Here is a 19886-nt window from a genome sequence, read left to right as displayed (position 1 = left end):
GGAAGACCAGATTAGAGTTTGCCAGACAAACATCTAAAAAAGCCTTTACAGTTCTGGACATCCTATGGACAGATGAGACAAAGATCAACTTGTACCAGTATGATGGGAAGAGAAGAGTATGGCGAAGGAAAGGAACTGCTCATGATCCAAAACATACCACCTCATCAGTGAAGCATGGTGGTGGTAGTGCTATGGCGTGGGCATGTATGGCTGCCAATGGAACTGGTTCCCTTGTATTTATTGATGATGTGACTTGACAAAAGCAGCAGGATGAATTCTTAAGTGTTTCGGGCAATATTATCTGCTCATATTCAGCCAAATGCTTCAGAACTCATAGGACGGCGCTTCACAGTGTAGATGGACAATGACCCGAAGCATACTGCGAAAGCAACTAAAGAGTTTTTTAAGGCAAAGAAGTGGAATGTTATGCAATGGCCAAGTCAATCACCTAACCTGAATCCGATTGAACATGCATTTCACTTGCTGAAGACAAAACTGAAGGGAAAACGCCCCAAGAACAAGACAGGAACTGAAGACAGTTGCAGTAGAGGCCTGGCAGAGCATCACCAGGGATGAAACCCAGCGTCTGGTGATGTCTATGCGTTCCAGACTTCAGGCTGTAATTGACTGCAAAGGATTTGCAACCAAGTATTAAAAAGTGAAAGTTTGATTTATTATTGTTAGTTTGTCCCATTACTTTTGGTCCCTTAAAAAGTGGGAGGCACATATACAAACTGTTGTAATTCCTACACCGTTCACCTGATTTGATGTAAATACCCTCAAATTAAAGCTGAAAGTCTGCAGTTAAAGCACATCTTGTTCGTTTCATTTCAAATCCATTGTGGTGGTGTATAGAGCCAAAAAGATGAGAATTGTGTCGATGTCCCAATATTTATCGACCTGACTGTATATACATTCTCAAAATATTGTATTATTCAGTATGCTTAGAAATAAGGAGCCAGCCAGCTTTTGAATAAATAACATGTGGACTGTGTTTGAGTTGTTAATGGGGGTTGGGTATTTCACAAAAATTTTAATCAATGGGCCTCAATGAATATATTTGTATACAAGATTATCATTATTATTATGACTATTACTTGATCTGTTGCTGTCTGAGGAGAGTGCAAGGAGAGGGATAAAAAGGGATAAAAAGTATTGTATAGTTTAGTGAACAAAATGCAGTATTTTGCACCTCATAAGACCTATCATATCATTGTCCTTTTGAAGTGTTCAAATGTCCATTTTCGAAAACTCCATTGTGTTTCTACAGACTATCTCTTGAAAAACAAACCCCAAAGCGTTACCTTTCAGAATAGAACAGGATTATGCCTATAGTCCAACGGGTCCAAGAATAGTAACCATTTTATTTTGGATGTGTAATTTTCAAGGTTGTGTCAAGAAAAGGGGCAATACTTAAGGGGTTAAAGGTGGACCATGGTCTTGTTGCGCTTAATGGATCGTGGTCCATCAGCAAGTCAAGGATTGTCTATGTTTGGGGTCATATGGAGGTGTGACCAGGGGGATTACTGAGTTAGCTGGATAACTGCACTGAGTAAAACCCAGAACAGTTCTTATTCGTCAGTCCATGTACCAGATTTATGAGGTTTCCAGGTTTTACTTTGTGCACTTATTCAGCTAACTCCTTGATCCTGCATTGTGAAGCAGGCCACAGATGAGGATCGTACCCATACACACCAGCTGCCCCACCTGGGGTCTCTTTATCAGCCCTCTGCAGGGCAGATGGGTGTGGAGAGTGGAGAACGCTCGCTCTGGAAGCAGCTTCCTCCTCATGACGTGTTTGTTTTTTTGTGAGCAGGGGGGTTCAGAGGCTGGCGAGATCGCTTCTCTCAGATAGAGCTGAAAAATGGAGCATAGCGTCCTTATCAGCGAATGAGGCTGGGATTAATGGAGGCCTTCCCTCCCAGCCCTGCTAGAATACACACTGTGTTCACAGTGTAACTGAACCGGACCATAATCCCCCAACAGCCTCCACCAAGGTGCTTTTGTCATGGGAACAGAAAACCCGGCGAACCAGGGTAGGGCTTCCTGCTTCCTCAACAGCTTCCGCTTTCCCAACAAACACACATACACACACACACACACTGAAACTCTCAAAAGGCACATGCACAAACACTAACACACGCATATGCTTGCAGCCATTTGCAAAAAACACACACTGCACAGACATGCATACATTTCTGCAGAAATACAAAAAGAAAATATACTAAGCACATTCTGTAGCAAACATATTTTATACATATATAAATTCCATAAACTTTCCCTACAGTACAATATTACACTACCCTAACCTAACCAGTAAGCTCACACCTGCTATTATGAATGAGTCACATTTATAGTCCATAATTTGCTATTTCATCAAGGGTGATTTAGATTCCATTTGACATATTATCCAATTGTACAGCTGGTTATTTTTCTGAAGCATGCCAGCTTAACATACTTGCTGGAGGTTTCGACACCCAAGGCTCAAGCCTGCAGCCTTCTGATTAAACTTGACTCCAGTGCAAATCCAGTTTGGCACAAACTACACGCAAGTTTTAAAAGGGAATTCAACAACATTTCTGATTAAAAGATGGCTTGAAAGAATTTCACTTGGTAAAGTATTGCATTCTGGGTGTGTATCTGGCAATGGAACTTTTCTGGGGGGTGGACACAGGGTTATCTTAGTGCAGTTTTACCACCACACCTGGTTTCTTCAGGTTCTGTGTAGTTTTCAGTTTGTTTTTGTCAACCCAAGTGAAAACCATGCACTTCGACTGTTACCATTACTGGTATGGGCCTGCTTTCCAGTGACTTGAGGGTGGTGCCAGCAAGCTGTGTGATTTACTTATTTTTGTTGAGCTAAAGATTTATGAGACAAATAGAGGAGCCATCTTTGTTTTTAAGCAAAATAAAACCAGTCTTGATAATAAAACAATTCACTAGGCTGCCATTTTTAAAAACTGGGACAACCTCTTTCTTGTCTTTGTTTCTGAGTAATTGGCCATTTGCAAAGCTGTGGCCAGGTTTGCAAAACGATATAGTTCTGGTTACCAGTAATGTACTTGGTTTCCAGCCAGCCATAGTCAAGATGCATTGTCGGAAAGGAACAAGACAGTCTGGACAGTCCAGCTCTGTGGTTGAAAAGGCATGTACTGAACCAGCCTTGAACTCTACACTCAGAAATTATACAGGAGTAATGAGCCAGCCAGGTTTCAGTTTTAAATTGGAAAAGGAGCATAGTCATCCTGTTCTGCAATTGCATAGGTTTCCTGCTGCAAAATCCAGCTATGCCCGCTTGACCAGCTTGAAATTTGAGCTGGTCAAACTGATCATAAAGCTGGTCTAGCTGGGTATGAGCTGGATAACTAGCTAGTGCTGGTCAAACCATGTCAAGCAGGGAGCAGGTCTGAAGTGGTCAACCAGCTGAACCATGTTGAGTATGGAGCTGGTCTGAACTAAACCACCAGCTAGCAGTTGTTTCAAAACCTAAAAAAAAAAAAAGAGCAGTACAACATCAGTAACCTGATGAACCACTATTATTAGTAGTAGTGATATTTCTGAATGGCAAATAATTTACTTGTAGATGTAGTAGTGTAATAGAAAAACAACAGACCCAACTGTCATGACATGCATGCTGCTTGTTCTGAGTAATTGACTCATTCATTGAAAGGGGCATGTTCAAAATAATAGCAGTGTGTAGTTTAATTAGAGAATTCATTCATTCTGAAAAAACAGGTGTCATTAATGGTCCTTTATTAAGATAGAAGGGAAGCAAATGTTTCACACATTATTATAAAATATATTTCCTTCTGAATTCTTCTGAAAGTAAAATGGGCCTTTCCAAACATTGTTCTGAGGAACAATGTAATTTAATTTAAAAACTTGATTGGAGAGGGTAAAACGTATAAAGAAGTGTAGCAAATTATAGGATGCTCAGCTAAAATGATCTCAAATGCTTTAAAATGGCAACAAAAACCCGAAACACGCGGAAGAAAATACTGTTAAAACGGATCAAAGAATCAAAGAAGAATTCATCAGCTGCAGAAAAATCAAAGATGATCTACAATGACCTATACATGCTGTTACAGTCAGAAGACGTTTAATCGAGGCCAAGCTATCAGCAAGAAGCCCCCGTAAAGCACCATTGTTGGAAAAATGGCTTGTGCAGAATCGGTTAAAATTTGTCAAGGAGCACATTGATTGGCCCAAAGACCAATGGCATAACATTCTGTGGACTGGTGAGAGTAAAATTGTTATTTTCGGGTACTGAATTCAAGCCACAGTACACTGTGTAGACAGTGAAGCATGGTGGCGCAAAATGTTTTTCATACTACGGTGTTGGGTTCGTATACCAGGGATCATGGATCAGTTTGAATACATCAAAATACTTGAAGAGATTATGTTGCCGTATGTCGAAGAGGAAATGCCCCTGAAATGGGTGTTTCAACAAGACAACGACCCCAAACACACAAGTAAGCGAGGAACATCTTGATTCCAGACAAAAAGGATTGAGGTAATGGAGTGGGCAGCTCAATGCCCTGACTTCTCAACCCCATTGAAAACTTGTGGGGTGACATTAAAAATGCAGTTTCTGGGCCGTGGTGGCGCAACAGGCTAAGATGCAGCAGCCTTACGGTTGCAGTTTGTTGCAGTTTGCTGCAGTTGCACACCAGGGACCGGGGTTCGTTTCCTGGTCCTGCCAAAAGCCAAGTTTGGCCGGCTCATGTGGAGCAGCATAATTGGCTCGCTGCTCCAGAGGGAGGGACTTGGCAGGGTTAGTAGATCGCCGCACAATAAAGCACCTTGGGCGCCTCGGAATCACAGTCACGAGCATGAGACGAGACAGCTTGATGAAGGCGTGTTGCTCTCCTTCGGGCCGCCGAGGGACGGGGTAATTGAATCAGACGGGGTACAATTGGCTACGAAATTGGGAGAAAAAGGGAAAAATCCGAAAATATATATATATATTATTCAAAGGCAGTTTCTGAAGCATTGCCTAAAAATTCACAGGAACTGTGGAATGTAGTTTGTTCATCCTGGGCTGAAATACCTGTTTCTAGGTGCCAGAAGTTGGTTGACTTGATGCAACGTAGATGCGCAGCAGTTATCAAAAACAATGGTTATGCAACTAAATATTAGTTCAGTAATTTAAATTGAAGTTAAATCTTGAAAAATTTCCTCAGTTTATACAGTCAAATGTCGTCGACACTGCCATTTTTTTTTAACAGATTAATATTCCTTTTCTTTGCTTCCTGTAAAATAATAACGAGACTTGTTCATGCTTTGATTTGGAATTGAATGTAATGTTTACACTACATTTGAAATATGGAACTAAAAGCTATTAAAAAATAGTTGCACTTTATTCATTTTTTTACGCACTGCTATTTATTTGAACACAACTGTAGGTTGCGCTGTTTTTGTCTTGCTTATTGGTAATGTTTAAAAGCACACATTGTTAAATTATGTGGAACAAGAAGGTTCAGTCGTTCTAGGAGGATTGGGATTGTGGTGTGTATCAGAGTGGGCTGGTGGGTAAAATTTGTAATTCAGTGTAGCCCAGAAGACTATAGGTATTCAATACATGCTGAAGCCCTTTATCTGAAATAAGCTCCAAAATGTATAACATTTTTGGAAAATTTACATAGGAAAGGTAGTTTGGTGGATGTAGTGCATAAGACTCATTGAACAGATGGGTATGTGCTTGGCACATTCAACTAAGATTTCCCTCTGGGGTCAGATTTTGCTCAGTAGATTTTAATCCACACAACTAAAAATGAAATATGAGCTCTCCAATGTGTTAACAGGCTTGTCATTTTGGGACGATGGGTCTTGAGGATTGGATTGGTTCTGGAGATGCGCTCAGGAGTTCAAAGAGGCTACTGATTTAGGAAACAATTGCATAGGGTACGGGGTTCCCTCATACGCAGTCTCCAGGAGAATAATGGCACGTGCAAAAAAGATTACTCAAACCAGACTAACCAAAGCCAGACCCCAGAGCTTCCTGCTCGCTCCTATGGGCATCGTCCTTCTCACTCTTAAAACTCCTTTCATGTGGAGATTCTGAAGATTGAGGTATTTGCCTTTTCTTCTAGGAATTAGCCAGTAGCGTATAATTATAGCAAGACCAGGAGACAAAGGCTTCGGCCTTAATCTCAGCAGAAAAGAGCTGGTGGCCAGCCCCCCCTCTTCTGCCTGAATAGCCCATCACTCCACAGCTAGCTATTATCAATAGATGAACTGCCCTAAGCTATACTATTATTTGGGGCGGGGACTATTTTACACTGGGAAAGAGACTTCAAGAAGTCAAAGGGCCCCACAGAAATTCTGTGTAGGTCTGAGTATTAATTAAGGCTGTAAATTTTACCTTCTCAGTCAGTTTCTACCCCACTGTCACATACTGGTACTGCTGGCCCATATGAAGAGGGCAGGGATTTCCTCTCATTGTTTCAACCGTAAACAAACAAAATGGCTGTATATATTCTGTATACTGAACGAGTTTTCAGCTGCATACAGTCAGGTCCATAAATATTGGGACATCGACACAATTCTCATCTTTTTGGCTCTATACACCACCACAATGGATTTGAAATGAAACAAATTTCAGCTTTAATTTGAGGGTATTTACATCCAAATCAGGTGAACGGTGTAGGAATACAGTTTGTATATGTGCCTCCCACTTTTTAAGGGACCAAAAGTAATGGGACAAACTAACAATCGTAAATCAAACTTTCACTTTTTAATACTTGGTTGCAAATCCTTTGCAGTCAATTACAGCCTGAAGTCTGGAACGCATAGACATCACCAGACACTGGGTTTCATCCCTGGTGATGCTCTGCCAGGCCCCTACTGAAATCTTCAGTTCCTGCTTGTTCTTGGGGCGTTTTCCCTTCAGTTTTGTCTTCAGCAAGTGAAATGCATGTTCAATCGGATTCAGGTCAGGTGATTGACTTGGCCATTGCATAACATTCCACTTCTTTGCCTTAAAAAACTCTTTGGTTGCTTTCGCAGTATGCTTTGGGTCATTGTCCATCTGCACTGTGAAGCGCCGTCCAATGAGTTCTGAATATGAGCAGATAATATTGCCCGAAACACTTCAGAATTCATCCTGCTGCTTTTGTCAACAGTCACATCATCAATAAATACAAGGGAACCAGTTCCATTGGCAGCCATACATGCCCACACCATGACACTACCACCACCATGCTTCACTGATGAGGTGGTATGTTTTGGATCATGAGCAGTTCCTTTCCTTTCCTCTTCCCATCATTCTGGTACAAGTTGATCTTTGTCTCATCTGTCCATAGGATGTTGTTCCAGAACTGTAAAGGCTTTTTTAGATGTTTGTCTGGCAAACTCTAATCTGGTCTTCCTGTTTTTGAGGCTCACCAATGGTTTACATCTTGTGGTGAACCCTCTGTATTCACTCTGGTGAAGTCTTCTCTTGATTGTTGACTTTGACACACATACACCTACCTCCTGGAGAGTGTTCTTGATCTGGCCAACTGTTGTGAAGGGGTTTTTCTTCACCAGGGAAATAATTATTCTGTCATCCACCACAGTTGTTTTCCGTGGTCTTCCGGGTCTTTTGGTGTTGCTGAGCTCACCGGTGCGTTCTTTCTTTTTAAGAATGTTCCAAACAGTTGATTTGGCCACACCTAATGTTTTTGCTATCTCTCTGATGGGTTTGTTTTGATTTTTCAGCCTAATGATGGCTTGCTTCACTGATAGTGACAGCTCTATAACACACACCTGGCCATGGAACAGCTGAGCAGCCAATTGTCCCATTACTTTTGGTCCCTTAAAAAGTGGGAGGCACATATAGAAACTGTTGTAATTCCTACACCGTTCACTTGATTTGGATGTAAATGCCCTCAAATTAAAGCTGAAAGTCTGCAGTTAAAACATATCTTGTTTGTTTCATTTCAAATCCAGTGTGGTGTTGTACAGAGCCAAAAAGAGGAGAATTGTGTCGATGTCCCAATATATATGGACCTGACTGTATGTAAATTGTGCTATAGTTTTTGCCAAAGCACTAAAAGCTATTTTAATTATATGCTGCTTAATTATCATTAAAGGGCAACCCCAGATGCATCCATAATGTTACTGAATAGTTTGCAAGCTACTGGCTGCATTATGGTCATTTTCATATTTCAATAAAATCTTCTCTGTTAGATTCTTAGGTACTTGCTATACTGTACTTGTGAAAGACATTGGCCTTTCGGTATGGAAATGTGGTTGTACTGGCTGACATTCTCTTCCTTTCAGTTCCTGAAGGGAGGTGTGCTAGGTATGTAGGGATAGTGTTCCCATGATTCACTTGCCTGGACCACAACACTACACCTCAGGTTTTGACACTACAAATTCCTGTTTTCCATTTAATGGCAGCTGAGCCACCAGATGAAAAGGATTTCTGACCGCAGTGTGACTCGAGAGAGTGGCTGTGTCCTCACAAGTGGCTAAGTCCTCACAAGGCTGGTTAATCTGTTATGTTTGTATTGATTCAGATGCTGTCTGTAGGAAATCTTATGAGAGCCTGGTTTGTGTGTTTACTAATTTTTTCTCTTTCATCTCTCTCTCTTCCCCAGTGTCTCCATCCTGATCTTCAACACCACCTCACACTGCTTTGTGCTTGTAAAGCAATTCCGCCCAGGTAACATGGCCCTGTCTTTACAAGAACCAATCAAAGCTTGACTGTGCATTGTCAAGAACAGGTCAGCTTGCTGTGGGATTTGGTTAATGATTTGGTTAGTAATGAGTGACAACACATATCATGAAGTTCCTGCGTAAATGTCAGTGACATGTGGCTTGCACATAGACTGCTCATAGAACCGCTCATATATGACCTGTTCATACAGTATGCATCCTGTGCGTCTCCGAGGAGAGGAGCCTCTGTCTGAATGCCGGGATCAGGAATATGAACTGTCTGCTGTTCATATTAAGGCCTGGATTGGGCCCCATAGGGCAGCAAAGCCATTACCCACCAGGCTCTGCTGCTTTTTAACCACATACCCCCTGTAGTGTGACAAATCATCTCCATTACCCGGCTCCCCAGGTGAGACATGCAAGACTCTGCTCTTGAGTTGGGTACGCCATTCCCCCCAAATTCAGAACATTATAGAGCACTACCCCTGTGGTGATGTGGAAGGTGGGATAGGAAAAGCCTATTTATAAAAGTCTTGTAACTGAATGAGTACATGAGTACAATGAGTAATTAAACATTACCAGCATTTATTAAACAGTAATCATTTTGCATTGCATTAAATTAGCACTCATTGTTTTAGAGTGCTTCTCCTGTAGTAGACCTGCTCAGTCTGTATAGAGTAAATGACTTCCACAAGTCTATAAAACACCAGATAACTATTCATCATTAGCCGATACCTGATTAATTCTGTCTTCCAGTCATTTGTTAAGAGTGATACGTACTTTGGGATAGCAGATGATGCAATAAATGTTAATCATTAATGTATTAATTAGTTTAAATAATGTAATGGTAATATTTCATGAATGGGATGTTGGTGTGTTTTGACAGTGCAGTCAAATGAATTTTGTTAGGGCGCTTTATAACCAACCATGAATCCTTGAGTGTTTTCTCATCGTTATTATTTCTGGAATGGGAAAAGGCCTTGGCAGTTGTTATGGGGTAAAGAAAAGACAAATGAAGTCAATGCATACTGACAAATGAACCCAAGAGAATGTTTTTGAGTTTGACATATCTATGGTCACACTCAGACCAAAGGGCTGATCTGTGACTGTACGACCAGCGGCTTTTTCCGACAGACACCCGGAGTTGTGCTTTGACCCGTACCCTTCCATCTTGCCCCTCCAGCCGTCTACGTCTGCGAGTGGGACAAGAGCAAGCCCAGCCCGGGGGAGGAGAAAAAGGAGGGCGAGGAGCAGGCGGCACCAGAGGAGGAGAAGGAGAAAGAGCAGGAGGCAGAGGGAGAGGGGCAGGGAAAGGGTGAGGAGACGGAGGAGGTGGGGAGTGCTCCAGACCTCCCTCCGGCCTCAGCAGGAGTAACGTACGAGCTCTGTGCCGGCCTGGTGGACAAGCCCGACCTCCCTCTGGAGGAAGTCGCCCGGCAAGGGGTCCTGCAGGAGTGTGGCTATGACGTGCCTGTCGCCAAACTGCGGAAGATCACCTCCTACAGGTGCCTGCACACACCCTGCATCGATGTGCACTCACTTCTCTCTCTCTCTCTCTCTCTCTCTCTCTCTCACACACACACACACACACACACACACACACACACACACACACTCCTCTCAGACACACATGCACACACACACACACACATAATCTCACTCATCTCTGGTACGCACATACACTCAATGGTCTATGGTCAAGAGGTTCAGCTTTTGTTCAGACCAAATGAAGAAATGTGATCTAAGTGACGTTGACTGTGGAGTGTTGGTGCCAGACAGAGTGGTTTGAGTATTTCAGAAACTGCTGATGTCCTGTGATTTTCACGCACAACAGACTCTATAGTTTGCAGTGAATATTGTGAAAAACCAAAAAAACATCCAGTGAGTAGCAGTTCTGCAGGCAAACATGTATTGTTCATGAGAGAGGTCAGAGCAGAAGGGCCAGACTGGTCAAAGCTGACAGGAAGGTCAGAGTAACGCAAATAACCACACATTACAACAGTGGTATGCAGAAGAGCATTTCTGAATACACAATGTGTCAAACTTCTACGTGGATAGGCTACAGCAGCAGAAGACCAATAAGTCTAAGAAATAAGTCTGATGAATACCTAATAAAGTGCTCACTGAGTGTGTGTATAGATGCACATGCTCATGGACACATGGATACTCATGCACAAAACTGAAATATTAGCGCATGCACACACACACACACACACACACACACACACGCACACACACACACACACCTCTCAAATCCAACTGTGCCCCTTTTGTTTGGATCAGGATCGACTAGGATCATCCAGTGCAATCGTCCTTCCAATGTACAGCTTGCTTCTAACCATATACAACTGTGCACTTCATCATCGCCCCATCATCATCATCATTATCATTATCATATTAGTCTTGTCCTCAATAGCACGCTTACCTGCCACTAAACATCTGCTCTTCTGCAGATGTCAATTGCAGTGTGATCTGGAGCCACAGCTAAACTACCACAGCTGCAGTTGTGTAATGATTGAGTTAAAACTGTCTGGATGACTTATGTAAGGCATCCCAGATAATAATAATGATACTATAATTATTATGCAGGTTTCGGTCTTGACTGATACCCAAAAAATTAGGCTTGCAGAAGCACCTTTTTTGCACAGTGTGTGGGTGTCACAGTAACCCATATGCCTCTGTGAGGCCGTGCTCGTAAAAAACAGTGCAAGAGCTTAGTTTCCTCTGCAGGCCATGGAGTGGGGTTCGGTGTTCTGGCAGTGGTTGGCTGTTTAGGATAATGTCTCAACATGAAAAGGAATGTCTTGCATTCGCGTTCTTTCATTTTGATAGGAACATTTGTTTTCATTTGTCTCATGAATGACATGGTGAAAGGGTAAAAGACACTTTATTTTCTTTATGCTGGCTTACAGTAAATTGACACTGCAACAGTTCATGTGTCTCGCAGTTGTTATATTCTTTTTAATACCTTTTCTATTTCCATTCTACAGTATATAGGTATCTGTGGTTCCCATACCTGTTCCTGGAGATCTACCGTCCTGTAGGATTTCATTTCAACACTCATTTGTCAGGCCTAATTCTACTGATTAGCAGCTCAATGAGATCTCTAGCTGTTGAATGAGGTGTGCTTTCTTAGGGTTGGAGGAAAAACTTACAGGGAGGTAGATCTCCAGGAATTGGGTTGGGAGCCACTGCTATAGATAGATACATAATATGATAATGTCTCTGCATTTTAAAATAACTGTATAATAGGAGTGGTCCAGGTACGAGCTCATCGTCAATAGAGAAGCATTTACATTCTTTATTTGTCCCAACCTGACATGGTGTGGTGCCCCACGGCGGTGAATTTGTTGTTTTCTGTGTTTATGTAGGTATTGGGGCGGAGGCGTGGGGCGTAGTGGCCTGTCAGATTCTGCTGTTTATTTCTCAGAAAGCTGAGGACACCTTTTAAGACTTGTTTCTCGGCCGGACAGAAATGTCTGGGAGATTCCTACTGCCAGCCTCCAAGCACAGGTCACCATGGGAGATAACCATAGCAATGCAACCATGGCAATGATTGTGTAGAGCAGATCGGAAGCGGGAGTCAGACCCTTGGGGGTAACTCCTGCCGCACAATGCAGAATCCACTCTTGGTCAATGTAAGCGGTGAGGCTGGTCATTGGTAAAGGTCAAGGGGGGGGGGGGGGGGGGGCTGGTCTAATATGTTGCATTCGATGGAATTAGAGACTGACAAAGGAAAAGGCTGTAGACTTCTCTGTAGATCCAGGGGCTAATCAGCTTGTTTAGTGCCAGGTCTGGAGTCACCATGTGTGTCTGGGTCCATTTATGTGGAGTGAGCGTGTTTTGCGAGTGTTTTACATATGTGTTTCTGTACTGTCAGTACTGTAGATGTGTGTTTGTTTTTTTACATATGTGTATTGTTTGACTGTGGGTATGTGTGTGTGTGTTGGAGATCTAGTCTAGAGGTGTGTTGGAGAGCGAGTCTAGAGGTGTGCGCACATGGTTCACCCAGGTGCTAAACATTTTTAGTGGTTAGGGCGAATTTCCCCCTCATCACTGTAAAGTGGCCATCTGGTGAGAAAAGCGCTGTGTAAATACAAGGAATTCACAAAGGAATTAACCCCCCATTTTGTACTTTGGGTCAGGTCGGGAGTGGGCGTGACAGGCGCGAAGCAGACCCTGTTCTACGCGGAGGTTTCGGAGGAGAACCACGTGGGTGTGGCCATGGTGGAGGGCGAAGCTGAGCCGCGGGAGGGCGAGGTGGTCAAGGTGCCCCTCCACGAGGCCATGACCTTCGCCTACGACGAGAGCCTACCCAAAACCATGCCCGTCATCTTCAGCTTCGTCTGGTTCCACAACAACATGTCGCCCAAGTACAAGATCTCCACCAATGTTTAACCACACCCCCCCCCCCCTTTATGGTCCATATCGTATGGGTGGTTACACAGTATTTACCTTGATACTGAGTTTCTATTCCATGTCTCTTTGTCTTTGTGGTCGTCTCTCTATCACCATTTCTACACACGCTGGTGTTTTGCTGTACTTCAATTTATTAATTGTTTTCAGTGTAAACCCTGGGTGCTGTTCAGGTGGCTCTGAAGTCCATATCACTGCAAGTTATCCCTGTTGGTTTTTGCTGGATGGAGAATCTTGAATTTTAATAACTTTATTAACTCAGGCTAGGCTCTCTCTGTATGACTGTGTCACGCTCCATTGCTACACACCACACACTCTGTGTTTGCTATTATAATTCACTATTGTAGTGCTCCCTGAAAGTGATGTTTATTTTGTTTCACGATTGTGGAAATGTGTCATCGTAAGAGGAACTTGCATGTATTTTCCTTTTGGAATAATAGTTGCTCTTTTTCTTCCAACACACTGTATGAGCATCCACCTAATAATAATAAGAAGTTGATGAAGGATAAGAATTATAATTTTATTGTAATTGCAAATGCAACATTATTGAACTGCATATACCTAACTATATTCATGTCAGAAACTAAGGTTTAACATTAAGAAAGTTGTAATTACATTGGTTTATTCTGAAATCTATTTAGAATAAGAAAGTATACATCATATTTAATCACTACTGCGTGTTTTTACATGAAGGAAATGATTCAGATGCGCCTACACACGCACACGCACACACACACACACAATTTACTGGAATCTCCAGGTACTGAGCCATCTAGGGTGACCATGTATTGGATTTTGAAAAAAGGATGGGCCTGGACAGGTGTTATGACCATAATACCAGGCTATTTGTTTATTTTGTTTCTTTATTTGCCATCTGTTGTACAAGTAAAACCTAACTGGACATGAAATGTAAATTAAATCAACTTCTTTATGAATTTAGAAACCCACCTGTATGGATATTTCAAGTCCAGAAAGAAGGGTCCAGAAAAAAAGAGGACATCTGGTCAGCCTAGTGACATTGTAACGTATTACAGCAATTGGCTTATTGAGTGGTAACATTATGCAAAGGATTATGTCTAATTTTCCATTATGTTAAAATAATTCTGTCAGTTTGTGGGATTTGAATGCTTCCTCCACTGATATTGCAGTGAAGGGGAGGGAACAATGTCACTGGAAAAGCAGAAAAAAGGGTGATAAAAGTGTTAAAAATATACATAACTAATGGTTTATTCGCATGCAATGTCACCAATATCATACAGCAATATACAGGACTCATCAAACCAGAATAACAAAATGCAATTGCTAAATATTTTTGTCAAATTTGCCAGGGAGCCAATTTATAGCATTATATAGCATTTTTTTTGGAGCTGTATTATGCTATAACAAGTCATCACCATGTAACATTCTATTAAACTGTTTCCATGATGACCTAATGAAATATTACCGAATTAATTGTTAACCTCATCAACCATTGTGGTCAGCTGACACATTTTATACTTCAACAAGTATTTACAAACGGACTGCATAATTACTGTAATCTGTAAAGTGCTTGGAACAATCAAACACTGAAAAGCAACAACAGACATCTCAGGTCTCAAAGTTTTGATAATACTAGGTGCCATTCAGGGACAGTGTGCAACTATTATGGCACAGGTACAATACACTATCTCAGTATTATGTTCTTCTGAGAACCTCTGATAGACTTTCAAACTGGTGTGGAAGGCACTGGAAGTAGTGAATACAATAACATACAACTGAATTTTACTAGTATGTGAGTGACATCTTCAAATCAAAGTTGTATGAAGTTTTAAACATGAATAGCCTGAAAATGTAGAAATTTTTTCAATATGCGTAATACTTCGCAAGCAGGTTAGAACTTTTTAATAGAGTACAGCAGTAGCTCTAGTCTCCTTATCCCCACGATCATGTCTACTCAACATACAGGTTGGTATTATAGTTGTCAGTACATGCAAACACTGGCAGATCCTAGGGGTTTAAAATGTGTTGGGATCACATTGTTGCTAGTGTTAGTCTGAAGGCCAAAAGGTACAGAGTGCATATTTGAGTTTTCCCTCATTTCTCACAAATTCAAATGGGTATGATAAAATTTAGATACATTACATGTAGTTTATATAAATTCAAAATTTACAGGCTATATTTTGTCAAACAAAAGTTTTAATATACTGTGCATTTAAAAAAATATATACATTATTGCTGTGCTGATGCATGTGTATATTGCATATTGTACACAACATATTTAACAATACTGTAAATTTGTGCAATATGTACATATATATAACAAGTAATATATTTTAAAATGTATACTGTATATTTTGACAGAAATATAGCTTATTTGTATTTATATTCCTTTCATTTTGGATTTCAGAATTTACAGTTTATGACACTAAAGATGGAGGTTAATTTTCTTTATATTTTCTGTAATTTGTTTTACAAATCTTTCTCATTTTCTCCCAATTTGGTAGCCAGTTATACCCTATCTGTTCCAATTATCGATTTTAGTGGGGGATACATAATGACCCCGTCCCTCGGCAGCCCAGAGGGATCTAGCGATCCAGAGACCATTTCTTCAAGCCATATCGTCTCAGAGCCGTGATGCCGCGATTCCGAGGCGACCGGGCGCTGTTGTATGCAGTGATCCTACTAACCCGTGCCAGGTCCCTCTCTCAAGCCGATTATGCCGCTCCACGAGAGCCGGCAGGACCGGGAATCGCACCCCAGTCCTCGGTGTGCGACTGTAACGGACTGTAACGCACTGATGCCTGCATCGAGGTCCATTACTTTAGCTGTGTGCCACCACGGCTCCCGCTGTAAAACACTTTTTGCCTTCTTCCTGAGTTTGACTTAAGCACAGCAAAAGACCGAAGGGAAACTGTCACTTTATCGGAAAGATTCATGCTTTGCAGCCGAGTACCCAAAATGCAGATCTTTAACCTAAATGTATGATTTACAATTGGTGTTCCTTTATTAATTCTTCCCAACATGTGCAGTTGTAATTCGTCTTACCCAGGTGTTTTGTGTTTCAATGAGTGGGAAACCTGAAGGACCACAAAGTTGCATTCCATTTGTTATTTTTATTTCCATACTTATCCATTATTTCAATTCCCCACTTGTTCATAGGACCTCACTTGGAGCTTGAATTGCAATGGATGTGTCTTAATGAATTCACTCTATTGTTCATGTATTAGTATTAAGTTATTTCTCTTCTACTATTGTCAAATGAGCATTTTCAATCATGTTAGCTGTGACTGCACATGTGAGCAGAATACACAGGTACATATTGGTACACAGGTACGTATTTAAACTAAATTAAAGGTGTCCGAGATTATCATCAACAAAAACTTAGGCCTCTATTGGCAAGGTTTTGCTAAAGCTGTTTTTTGAAAGATTTTTTTATGTAGCTTGCACTGAAATTTTGTTTAATCTATTTTATGAGGAAACGCATTGAAATGAGCCTCTTCAACTTTCTATAATATGCCAATTTTTTTGAATATCTTAAGGTTTGTGTATGCTTGATTCAAAGTGAAGTTGGTTATATACAGTATTAGTTGATGATTATGTAATATTTCTGTTTGTATTCCCTTGATTTTGGTTTTTCAGTTTTTTTAAATATCACTTTATCACCTTAATACTTTAGGCATTGTTTTTAAAACATGCATGTGTTTTGTGCTGTTTTGTTGCATTGAAATACTGTAAATAAAAGGGTGTGATACCCAAAATTTCACCGTGGTGTAGACCTGATTCCCCCAATATAACAGCCAATTTGTTGATCAGTATCCATCTGTCACTGTCAGTGAGCTTTGACTTATGACTGCTTCCTCTTTACTGATGCAGATGCCATATGCTCTCATTTTCAACGCTGTTCATTCCATTTGCCACACTAAATAATTTAGCATATTTTATGATTGATGTACCTGCAGTTCAGACATTGACTTTGGAACTCTAGTTGCTTTGGAAACCCACATATCAATATTCTGATTATTAGACCTTTGTTATAGCTGGGAAATGCTGCTAATTGGCATTCAACGTGATATTACTCACTTGTGTAAATGGCTTTGCAAATTGTGATTTAGTTATTTCACAGTTACCACGCAATAAATTGAGTTAAGTACTTACAGTACATATGGTCACTATTAGACACATACATTAGGTCCATAATTATTGACACCCTTGATAAATAAGCACCAAAAATACTGAATAAAATGTTAAACTAAAACTGTTATTGACATAAACTTATTTTCCAACAGCAGAGTAGTGAGTGTGCTTTGTTAATGATTCAATGGTATCTTACATTTTTGACAAGTCTTTCTTACATATTTCCTCAAAAAACTGTTTTCACAATTATTGGCACCCCTGGAAAAGATGACAGTCGTGAGTCATGTAGAATTTGCGATAAGGTTAGAGAACACATTTGGAGGGATTTTTGACCGTTCCTCCATGCAGAACCTTTGAAGACCATTGATATCCTTGGGCTTGTGCTTATGGAGTGCCCTCTTCAGTTCATACCACAGGTTTTTGATGGGATTTAAGTCTGGAAACAAAATCCATTTCATTCAATTTTGGATTCATGTTTGGAGTCGTTGTCCTGCTGGAAGATCCACCTATGACCAAGTCTCAGCTTCCTAGCAGGGACAACCAGATTTTCAGCCAGAACGTCCTGGTACTTCGTCGAATTCATTATTACATTGATCTTAAATTGTATGGTTCTTTTTGAGATTTGGTGACCCCAAGATGCAGCCAGTCTCTGCCATTCTTAAACCGTGATACTTGGGTTCTTCATGGCCTCCCTCACCATATTCCTCACTGTCCGTGGGGACAATGTCTACTTGCATCCAATTCCTGGCATGTTGCAACCATTCCATATGTTTTCTTTTTTTATTATTATTGCCCTTACAGTGCTAATTGGTATGTTTTCTGTAGTTAATTACCATCTGTCTCGTTTGAATTGACAGTTCTTTGGTTTTGTCCATGCTGATGGATAACAAAGGCATTTTGCATACGCTGACGGAATGACAAAAAGTTCCTTTCGACTGAGATAAACTCAATTAATTACTATTTTTTTTGCCAATTTAAGTTTTTTGATTTTATTTATAATAATTGTTAGTGGTGCTAATAATTTTGACACCTAGGTTTTTCTGAAATTCATATTTTAAAAAGATATATAAAGAATTAAAAAAAAAAAATATATATATATATATATATATATATATATATATATACATATATATTCAGTACAATGCATACTGTTGCTCTATACATGCTTACATTGCATGCAAGAAAAAAGGTAAGCTATGCGAGCAATATCTAGTAAATTTTTTTTACTAGATATTGCTTTTTCAAAGCTGTATAAAAGGCAGCAGCATAGTTGTTTTTATATACAGTAGTTGAGCACACTTTAGCATTATGTTCTCTTCTCAGTTGAAACTACCCATGCTGAATCATGCTAAGAACCACCTGAAAATTAACCAATATTGTGTTGCTAGCCTGCAAACAATTGTTGTTGTGTTGCCATGTCTTGTTTGCCATGTGACCTCATAGACCTTTATATTTCCTGGCTGGTTGCACCCATTCACTGAACCAAACGTATCTGCTGAACTACATACTATAAATTTTACATTTTGAAAAAATCTTACAAAGGGCATTGTCAAAAGGCAGCTTCACAGGCCTGAATCTGAAGAGCAAACCAAGGGCAACAGTGGTTAGAGGGAGGGATGGGATGGGGGGGAGGGGGGATCTAGGTCTGGGTTAAATGGAAAAGGTACATAATATGCAGAATAACAGTGGAGCCTGTCATTTCGGGGAATGGGCTGGTAGGTCAATAGGTGGCAGGGGGACAGGACCCCACCCCGCGAGAGCCAAACCAACACACTGGGTACACACACTTAATAGTCTTAATAGGATGGAACTTGGGTGCCAGTACTAGGGAACTGGTAGTGTGGTAATAAATCCATTAAGCCATAGAAGAAACATGACTGGTTGATTTATAAGGTGCACAGTGGGTCTGGGAGCAGTGAGGGTAGAGTTGCAACCACAGAAGGGCCCTCCTCACACACAGACTCTTCTATGAAGATGTATGTGAAATTGCTGCTGCAGACTGTGGATAGGTAAAGATCTCAATCATATCACTCATTAACCACAGACTATTTTATTGTGGTAAGGGTCTTCAGCAACTGAGTGGTTATTTTGTAAGACAAAAAAACTGCCTTGGGAAATCCTGGTTTGGAGAACTTGACATTAAGAGGGTGGAATTCTGAGTAGCAATATGATGTTTCCACCCTTTGACAATTTATTCAATTAATTAGGCCTCATGTATCAATATTTTCATAAATCCCTGTGTAAATTTATGTCTGATTGGAACCAAACTAACAAATTCCTCCAGAGTTATTGTTCATTGTTTATTCTGTTAAAAAATTGATGAGTAATTGCTGATTGTCCTGGTGGGGAAACATAAAGAGCTATAGCTATGACCCACAGAAATGACTACAAAGTCAGCAATGAAAAATATGCTATTTGGAGTGCCGACGCTGTTGGAGTTTCTGATAAGAAGCAGATTATGTGACAAACAAACATCTAAGTTTGTTGCTAATTAGCCTACTGTTGTTTATATAGGCTACATGAAAAAAAAAGCAATGTATGCACCATATAGGACTGGAATAAAAACGAATGGTGTAAAATGTGGTGTGGCGTCATAGGTTGTGTATACAAACTGCGGCAGTGGAATGTCAGTGACGAGAAAAGGAAGATACTGCTGTTGCTATATACTCTGTCTCGAGTTCCATGTACTATGGAACAGGTAAAACAGAAATGGT

The 19886-nt window shown here is 40.7% G+C and overlaps 1 protein-coding gene across 2 annotated transcripts in view; it reads left to right on the top strand.

Annotated features, from left to right (window-relative positions):
- The window catches only part of LOC133129157 (uridine diphosphate glucose pyrophosphatase NUDT14-like), a 39202-nt gene extending 22403 nt beyond the window's left edge, over positions 1-16799 (top strand). For both annotated transcript variants that reach the window (XM_061243035.1, XM_061243034.1), the window contains 3 exons: positions 8586-8650; positions 9827-10148; positions 12789-16799. In XM_061243035.1, coding sequence (XP_061099019.1) covers positions 8586-8650; positions 9827-10148; positions 12789-13041 — 640 coding nt within the window. In that variant the 3' untranslated portion in view covers positions 13042-16799. The remainder of the gene's footprint in view (positions 1-8585; positions 8651-9826; positions 10149-12788) is intronic.
- The last annotated feature ends 3087 nt before the right edge of the window (positions 16800-19886 follow it).

The sequence above is a fragment of the Conger conger genome, chromosome 5 (assembly GCF_963514075.1).
Source record: "Conger conger chromosome 5, fConCon1.1, whole genome shotgun sequence".
In the NCBI taxonomy this organism is placed as follows: Eukaryota; Metazoa; Chordata; class Actinopteri; order Anguilliformes; family Congridae; genus Conger; species Conger conger.
The sequence above is the reverse complement of the archived record's forward strand: the minus strand, read 5'-3'. Positions and strand labels throughout refer to the sequence as shown.